At 35.3% G+C, this 10,021-nt stretch overlaps 1 protein-coding gene across 1 annotated transcript in view; it reads left to right on the top strand.

Moving 5' to 3' along the window:
• Window positions 1–3,201: 3,201 nt before the first annotated feature.
• Window positions 3,202–10,021, top strand: part of SLC26A7 (solute carrier family 26 member 7) — a 260,877-nt gene continuing 254,057 nt past the window's right edge. The window contains exon 1 of the mRNA XM_066264649.1: window positions 3,202–3,394. Within this exon, the coding sequence (XP_066120746.1) occupies window positions 3,202–3,394 (193 nt within the window). The remainder of the gene's footprint in view (window positions 3,395–10,021) is intronic.

The following is a 10,021-nucleotide window of genomic DNA, read 5'->3' as shown; positions in this document are numbered from 1 at the left end:
TCATAGCCACTTCATTTTTTTCTATTTTTTGTAGAGTTTCTGGTGAAATTTCTGATGATAGCGTAATAAGCCTTTTTTTATATGTTATATTATTTTCCTTTTTTGCTTTGAGGTTTGTTTTTTGTTTAGTTTTGTTTTTGTCATGGATTTTTAACAATTTTATTACATCATGCCCTGGATATGGTATGTTTAGGTTGAGTTAATTTGGCATTCTGTTTGCTTTTTGGATTGAGGATTCGATTCTTTCCATATGCTGTGGAAGTTCTCATTATGTGTTTGTTTGAATAGGCTCTCCATTTTCTTTTTCTCTTCTTCTTTTGATATATGCATTTTTCTTTTATTGCTCCTTCTGATGGAGTCACATAATTTTTGTGAAGCTCTATCATTATTTTTTTTAATGCTTGAGTCTCTCTCCTCTTCTCTCTGTAGCATCTCTAGTTGCCTGTCTTTGATGTCAGTGATTCTCTCCTCTATCTGGCCTATTCTATATGCTAAATTTGCTACCTCCTTTATAAATCTATGTATTGTGTTTCTCATCTCCATTTGATTCTTTTTTAAAAGTTTTATTCTTCTTGGTTTTGTACTCATTTTGTTCATTAATTTTTTTGACTTCATTAAATTGCCTATTATTGATATTTTTTGTATCACAATGACCATTTTCAGAACTTTAATTTTGAAGTCTTTATCCTTTAACTACAAGGTTTCCATGTAATTGAGATTTAATTTTGGAGATTTTTTATTTTTATTCTGAACTACGTCTCTGTCTTCTCTAGGCATCGTATTCAATTTCTTCTCATTGATGGCATTTAAGAGTGGTATTGTGTGAAACTCTAACAAAAACCAACTAAGAAAATAAAAAATATATATAATAAAAAATATAAAATTAAAAAAATTAATGACAAGAGAAGCACCAGAAAAAACAAAGAACAAAAACCAAAAAAAAAACACAAAAGCAAACAAAATATCCACAAAATAAAAAATTATATAAAAATTAAGAAAAATAAAATTAAAAAAGAAAAATATTTTCAGTTTATTCTGTTTTTTTTTAAATAGTAGTGCTGTATCACAATTTTTAGTTCTATGAAATTCCTGATATGACCTTTACTAAGATTTTGATGTTTCAGTGATGAAGATGGGACTACAGTGACATTAGTAAGTGGGGCATTGTTGTGAGGGTTTTACAGCTTTATGCTTTTCACAATGGTGAATTCAGGCCTCCAGGCACTCTTCCCCATGTCTCTACAGACCAAGTGACCAGTCACAGAGCTCTTCTGTTATTCAGGGGAGAGTGTGGCTCTTGAGATTTATCTGTGGGGTCTGTCTCTACCACTCTCCTTACCCTGCAAGGTGAGTTAAGCAGGGTCAAGAATGCTGTGATTCTGCACTTTGATTTTCTTTGTCTCTGCACCAAGTAAAGTCTGCAGGCAGACTGTGGGAACACTGTCTATGACCCTTTGTTCTTCTACTGCTTTGGTTTAGTATCTCCTTCTCTGCCCCTCAATCTCACTGCTCCTACTAGCAGAAGGAGACCTAATCATTTCAGGCTTCTCCATTCTCTGTAGCTCTGGAAGAAAAAATCGTATTCACTATGAGCTTCTCCCCTCTCTGAGGTCCCTGAATGCAATCCCTGTCAGTGTGGGCCTTTCCTCTTTCCAGAGCCAACCTGGAGTGCATTTTATTTTCCGACCCCTTCTTAACCCTTCCCACCTTTAGTCCATCAGTGCATGGATCTTTCAGGCAAGCCTGTGAGCTTTACTGGGGTTGCTTTGCTATAGTTGTTGAATTTGTTGAAATTTCAAGGGGAGAGATCAGGAGTGTCACTCAGACTGGCCGTTACTTTGACATCACTCTAAAACTTTTGAATTAATATTGTTTAGTGTTTTTGAATTTCATGGGCTGGATCAAAGGTACTCTGATGATCTTATGGGTGTAAATAAATTTCTTCATAAAGGTTTTTTGATATTCCTGATTATAAGTAGGAACGATACCATGTCTGTAGTGAGATTTTGACATCTTAAGTAATGTGTAAGTACATATAATTGCAAAAGTAATTTGGAATTGATATTCTAGATTTACATGTTCAATATATTTTTAGAAGAGATATATTCTAATTTTTAAGATTCTTTTAATTGAGAGACTATAGAACTATTTTTAATAAACTAAGTTCTGTTCCCTCCTGGACTTAGGACATTATGAAACAATTTCTGGCACTAATAATTTTAGGTAATTTGATACAGATTTACTTTCAATTCTAATAATTCTGTTTATGTGAATTCTTTGTTAGTAACATGTGACACAAAGATTTTAAAAAATAAATTTAAATTATTAGATTTAAATAAATCATTGTTGTTGATTTATTTCAGTCAAACTTCCAATTATTTTTTTTTCAGCATACACTTGAATTTATGACCTAGCTATGTGTTGAAAAATATTTTTTGAGAATTTTTATTATAGGAGTAATATATACTTCTGAAATTATTTGTTTATATACTGAATGAAATATATCATACAAATATAGGTATTGTTGTTTGTGAGTAAAAATCTCATTTCCCAGGGAATAAAAAGTTTAGAATGTTTAGAAGTGCCTTTTTATGTTTTTGAATTTTGTAGACTGAAATGTGTATTTCCTAAAGAGGTAAATTCAGTTTCTCTAATTTTATTTTACAAGCCAGATCCCTCTAGCAGTTTTTATGTTTTTGCATAGCTTAAAAGGAGACACTCAATTAGCTGAGTGGCTCCTCTTTTCACTATTATAACCCAGTCTACTTCCAACACACGCCCACAACTACTTTAACCATTGGGATTGAAGCCAAAAATTTTAGACTAGAGCAAATATAAGGGAATTTACTGGTAAGACAGCTCTAGATCAACTTAACACTGAACACATTACTTTTCCAAGATCTGAAAAATATTTTATTAACAGGAACCATTTTTCCATCTCACTTAGATAAGAATTCAAAGTTTTAATCTATATTTTTTTCTAGAATGGTTTGCTGCAACATTATAATGCGAATGGCTCAGTTTCATATGTTTAAGTGCATCTGTTAGTCTCTCTCCTTCTCTCTCTCTTCTATTGATTTACTTCTTGGATAGCTTTGACATTGTAAACCACAGATGAAGTGGAGCCTCACATTGAAAGAGGTATTCTGTAATGTTGGTTTTCTTGTCTAAAGTTTACTTCTACAAGAAGGAATCTGAAAAATGACAGAGGCAAAGAGGAACAAGAAAAGTGTGCTCTGGAGCAAGATGAATATCCCCCATTGTGAAGACTTTAAACAGTGGTGTAGAACACGGCTACCTATTTTGGAATGGGCACTGCATTACAATCTGAAGGAAAACTTGCTTCTGGACAGTCTGTCTGGCATAATGTTGGGAGTTCAACAGGTGACACAAGGTACTGTACTGTATCTGATTTTCCTGTCTTATGCAGGACAGATATCAGTTTCCTTTAGTGGTATTATGCCTTAAGATCTACAATTTGGCTAACAAAATATTTAATTAATTTTAGGAGAATAAACACGTTGAATATTTGTATACTTAATATTTTTATAAATATATAGAGAATCCTATATGTTGTTAGAACTTATGTTTATTGTGCATGCTGATTTAATTCTGTATAACATGATACACATGATTCTTTTTTCAATAAGAAGTTTAAACTGGTGAGAAATCTAATTTTGTTCTTAGCCTTGAGAATTTGGAACACTTTTCTTAGCACATACTTTGTAGACTTATATTTTCTTACAATTTCACTACTGGCCAGTCTTAAACTATTATTCATGTTATTAAATTATATACATTCTTTTAATTAAATTGTTCTGTAGATGAAACAAAATTATTTGTGTATTTGCTTTTTTAATGTGATTAGAAACATCTGCACTAGTGGTTTTAAGATTCATAATTTTTCTGAATGGTCTTGTATGATACTTTAATGACAGCAAAACATAGTAATCTTTCATAAAAACTTAAAATAAATAATGGTTAAGTCATTTTCAGTCTTGTTTTAATTCAATTTTATTCTAATGAGACAATACTGTGTACTCTGAAAATTAGATTTACAAAGGCTTTTTTTTACCAGTTTCAGCATATTTTATACATTTATTTTGCGTTAACTTAATGTGAAATGAAAGACAAATATATATTTAAAAACAATTTGTTTTTTCACTTTTGTAAAGTATCAGGTTGTAAAGAAATTAGGGGATATAATAAAAACACCTGTAATATGTCATCAGTGATATTATTTATGTGTAAATCATTATTATATGGCTTCAATTAAATATAGATTTTGAGGAATTTTGTTTTATAATTTATATATTCAATTAGTTATAAAGATAAAGTGGCTAGAAGTGATGAGAAGCAAAAAATTTATTTAGTTCTTATGTCTTATAAAATTATGGAAATGACTGTTGTTTTTCTTAGAAGTGTACCAGTGATTGGACAAGGTTACATCACTAGAAAGACCTTAAAAGTTAAATGATAAAAAAAGACCTTAAAAGTTTTTGTTGGTGTATGATAAGACTCATTTTTCTAAAAGTACTTATTCTTTTAAAACAGCGGTTCTCAACCTGTGGGTCGCGACCCCGGTGGGGTAGCCTAAAGCCATCGGAAAATACATAATGCATATCAGATATTTACATTCCGAATCATAACTGTAGCAAAATTACAGTTATGAAGTAGCCACCAAAATTATTTTTTGGTTTGGGGTTGCCGCAACATGAGGAACTGTATTGCAGGGTCACGGCATTAGAAAGGTTGAGAACCACTGTTTTAAAACAATTCTCTCAAACTTTCTCATGATTACTCACTGTTGGGCAGATGAGTTATTTTTGCTTACTCTGTTAAAGAGGCCACTGCTCTCACGTGCTGATGCTCTCACATGATAACAGTTAATTGCTCTTCTTGCTTAGAAATGGGCTTGGTTATGCTAATGTGGGGCTTTTGTGCTGAAAAGTTTTAAAAAGAGGAGCTAGGAGACCATTTTAGGGAGAGTGATTATGTTCTTGTAGAGGAAGAGTACATGGTGTAGCAGGGCAAGGAGACCATGTGGAGGAGGCAGCCAAAATGGCAAAATGGTGAGGTGGAAGCCTTTGGTTCTAGGAAAACTTGGATGAGTCAATGGCTTTGGGAGCCCTGAATGGAAAGGGAAATGTTCCCGCTACATGTTTTTACTTGCTTGCTGAGTGTGAGTCTAGAGTAAAGAAAAATGGACCACCAGTTTTTGGTTTCGCAGTTTCTTTACTGTCTGTCTGAATTAAATGCAAACCTACATGGGCCAGGCGGCTTTGATGGTGGCTGTGGCTACTGACCCTACACTCACTCTGAAGGTATAAAAAGTAAAGTATCATGACATTATTTAAAGGAGCATTGTGCTAAACCCTTATATACATTATCTTCACCTATCCTAATGAAAGAAACAGTGGTTTCCTTCATTTTCATATAATAAAATGTAGACTTAGAAAAGTAATTTTCCTTGAACCTCATACTTAACAAGTAATAGAGTTAGAACTTGATTCCAAAGTCAACACTCTTAATATTTTATACTTTACCCTTTATACTGCCAAAATAACTAGATTTTTTTCATAATGCCAATGTGATGAATAGTATCATAGAAGATACTTCTTTAGAAAGGTTCAAATATATTTTCTTTCAAATTACTTTTGCATTTAGCTTCCACTCTGGTAGTTTAAACTCAAAAGATTAGGTTACAAAGAAAATTACAATAAATTATAGAGTAAGAAAGGCATTTAGATATCATTACCTTTCATTTGTATGAATATGATATTGGTGATCAATACAGTATAAGCTCAATTTCTTTAGGAAAATTAAAAAAAAGAAGTCATTTTTTTCTCTTGCATTATAACACAAATAATAGAAACAAATATCTGTTTATACTCCTACTGATCTCTGAAGCAGCTTTTCACTTAATCAGCAGAGTTGAATTATATGAAGTTATTGAATTGTACCTTTTTCGGCCTACAAATATGGAAAGTTATATGGTTCACTCTAGTAGTTTTTTTTTTCATTCTTCTCACCCTAGAAATACATTTAGAAGTTAGAAGGTAATAGCAACTAACATTTGAGTGTTTTTTACATGCCAAATATGAAGGAGCCACTTTAAATTACAATTAAAAGTTTCTCAATTGTTAAATATCAACAAATGTCAATCACCACTTTACTCCACGATAGCATTTTCTGTCTTTCTAAACCCCTTTATTCTTATGGGTTTAAGACACTGCACTTTTGTTTTTCTCTTACTAACCCTCCCACCTTCTCTTCTTATGAGTCTCTGCCAATTTTGCCTTGTAGTCTATTTGCCCATTAAACATCAGTTTCCTGAGACTCAAATTCTGGCCTTTTTCTTCCAAAATTCCTTGAGTTATTTAATCTGCATGAATAAGAGCCTCTAACTACTATTACTCAGCTAATGAAGCTTCTTCTTAACCACATATTCATCTATGCAAACTTAGAATCTTCTAAAAGAACCTTAAATGTAACATTAGTCTTCTAAAACAAACTGAATAGCACCATTATTGCAGGAATCAAAGGAGGACAAAAACACCCAGACAACTTGAAGGTAGTAGGATTTATGTAGCCAGTGGAGCAGTGTGATCGACCCCAAAACAACCAAACATGTGCTCCCTGAAGTTAGATTTCTTACATCTTATATACTTTTTACAGAATACAGGTTTTTATTCAAGGGTCCTGTGATCCCTTTGGTATAGGTCACTCACATGACTCTAGGATGGGAGGGTGAGTTTAGGTGAGGCCAGAGAATAACTGTTGGAATTTGTAAATTAAGGTCTTAAAAACTTTTAAGAAAAGGGAAGGAAGGGGTTTTTAGATAAGTTCTATCTTCCTTTTTCTGTGTAGCAAGTTGTCCCATGCACCTTTTCAGAGAACTATCTGAAGCATTTCATCCCCTGCAGGCTCACTTCCCCTCGCATTCTTTCTTACTTCTTCCTCCAAGTGGAGAAGGGGTAGGGGGTCTGACTTCTCCTTCCAAACTACCAACCAAACCAGAATTACAATAATTAATAATAATAACAGTAATGTTCAGGCACAACTGTAAACACTTGTAAGAATACTTGACATTTATACATAAATTTGGCTCAGAGAGAATAAATAGCTTGCTTAAAAGTCACACAGAAAATGAGTAAAAGAAATAGAATTTGAACTCAAGTAGTTTGGCTCCAGTGACTATGCTTGTAAAGCCAGGAGCCATGGCCAGGGCCACTATCAGAGTAGCCTGGCCCATGCAGGTTTGCATTGGATTCGGACAGTCGGTAAAGAAACCATGGAGCCAAAAACTGGTGGGCCATAGCCTTTAATCCTAGCTTGCACCCGGCGGGCAAGTAAAAAACATACACTGGGCTCCAAAAACCCAGTCACATTCAGTGCTCACAAAGCCACTGACTTATCCGAGTTTCCTAGAATCAAGGGTTTCTAGCTCACCAGCTTTATTCTCCTCAGTTCCCCATCTCCTTCCTTATCCCAGATACAAACTTTGTACAAACTGGCATCTCACTCAGCTCTCCGCCATCTTGGCTGCTTTTCCTGGCCTCCTCCACGTGGCCTCCTTCCACTGCTGGCTCTACTCTCTCTGCTCTCTCATGCTAACCTCAGGAACCAAGAGACAAACTCCCGCTCCGTTCCCATTTTATAGTGTAGAAATTCAAACCCTTAATCCAATATACATAATAGGGAAGTCTTTAATACAAAGTCACTTCTCTGAGGCATGATAGGATTGTACCACCTTACACCAAAAAGGGTAGGAAAGGCTGTAAAGCCAGAAGCCACGGCCAGGGCCACTATCACAGCAGCCCGGCCTATGCAGGTTCGCATTGGATTCGGACAGTCGGTAAAGAAACCATGGAGCCAAAAACTGGTGGGCCATAGTCTTTAATCTAGCTTGCACCCGGTGGGCAAGTAAAAAATACACACTGGGCTCCAAAACCCAGTCACATTCAGTGCTCACAAAGCTACTGATTTATTCGAGTTTCCTAGAATCAAAGGTTTCTAGCTCACCAGCCTTATTCTCCTCAGTTCCCCATCTCCTTCCTTATCCCAGATACAAACTCTGTACAAACTGGCATCTCACTCAGCACTCCGCCATCTTGGCTGCTTTTCCTGGCCTTCTCCACGTGGCCTCCTCCCGCTGCTGGCTCTATTCTCTCTGCTCTCTCATGCTAACCTCAGGAACCAAGAGCGCAAGTTCCCGTTCTACCCCCATTTTATACTGTAACTTCACAACCTCTAATCCACTATACAAAGTCACTTCTCTGAGGCATGATTGGATTGTACCACCCCACATCAAAAAGGGTGGGAAAGGCTTAATCCCAAAACCAAGCCCCAGGCTACAATGATCCCCAACACACATTAATATCACCTGGGCGACGTAATCTTTAACAAAGTGAGCATAATACATTTTATCTGCCCAACAAAAGGCTTAATCCCAAAACCAAGCCCCAGGCTACAAGGATTCTCCCTGCCTTTAGCCCACCCCAACACACATTAATATCACCTGGGCAACGGCCTCTTTAACATGTTAATCCAAATTCGGAGGGACCCGAAATATGGAAGACAGGAGCAAGGTCCGTCGTTTACACATTAAAGCTTTATTGTCTAGCTTGGCCAAGCGGCGGGAACTCCGACAGAAATCTGATGGAGAGCGTGCTGGCCCTTTGTTCTACTTAGTTTTTATAGTTTTGTAAGTGGGAAGTACAGAAGCAAAAATTGCAATTGGGAGCCCCTTACCGCTATTGGTTATAGTCATATGTCCTTTAACATGATAGGACCACATTCAATTTGCAAACCATACATCATTTTGGAGAAAACAAAATTTACAAGTCAACACAATGGTAGAAAGATCTCTCTTTACATATTAAAAGGCCTTCCTATATTTTCTAATGTTCATCCCCCATCTCTCTGTCCAGAGTATTAACCACATGCATTTACATAAGAGAGGTAGTTTCCATGGGGACAAATGCCCGCAAATGGCTCATAGTTATAAGAAAAGGTTTATTTTGGCTTTTCCCTTCCTGCACCTGGCTAGCCATTCACTCCTTTCCCCACAGGTGTGGTGGAATGTCAGGGAATCTATGCTTTCCTTCCCTTTTCATTTACAATACAATGGCAAGAGCCATCCTGGTTATGCTAATCACACAGTACAGAGACTATTCTCACAATTTCTCTGCATACCTTAACCCAAATTAATAAAATGTTCTCCAAGCCTCCTAAAATATTAATATTAATTCTGTAGCCTTTTGGTACTTTACAACATCTGCAGGTGAAATGGCTCAGTGGCTCCTCAAACAAAGTGAGCATAATACATTTTATCTGCCCAACAATGCTCTAACTTTTATTCTAGACTACCTTTTATAGAGAGTCTCAAGAGTCATTCTTAACCCTTCCCTCTGTTTTTACTCTCTGTCTACAACATAGAAACAGCCATCAAGTTCTGTTGTTTTTGTTCTAAAATATCTTTCCGACAAAACACTTTTATGTCCCTTCCTGCAGCTGTAAATCATCATTTGTGGGTCTTCATTTTCTGCTTTGTCTCTTCCTGAGGCCATATTCTGTACTGCAGCCAAAATGATCATAAAAATCTGAGCATATCACTTCTCTGTTCAGAATTCTTCAAAGACTCTTCATTTCCTCTGGAATAAAAACCTAATTTTTCATAATAACTTATTAAATCATTAATAATCTGTGTTCTTTGGTACAAAAATCTACTCAAAGAGATCTCTTCTTTGAAAATCCCTCCCAATCTCCTGGACAGATATATGTTTTCTCTTCCTTGTATTTTTTGCATATCTTTTTGATAGTTTTTAACAGATTATAACTCTATTATAACAATAGTGTTATAATCTTTTGATATAACTCTTTCTACATTAGTCTGTAAAATTTGAAAACAAAGACAATGTCTTAATCTTTGTATTCTTACTAACCTGTATATTGCCTAGCACATAGGAGCAAGTTTTCAATAAATATTTGGTAGAAGAATTAAAACACTTAAACCTCC

The sequence above is a fragment of the Saccopteryx bilineata genome, chromosome 3 (assembly GCF_036850765.1).
Source record: "Saccopteryx bilineata isolate mSacBil1 chromosome 3, mSacBil1_pri_phased_curated, whole genome shotgun sequence".
NCBI lineage: Eukaryota > Metazoa > Chordata > Mammalia > Chiroptera > Emballonuridae > Saccopteryx > Saccopteryx bilineata.
Note: the sequence above shows the minus strand (reverse complement) of the source record. Positions and strands in the feature narration are given on the sequence as shown.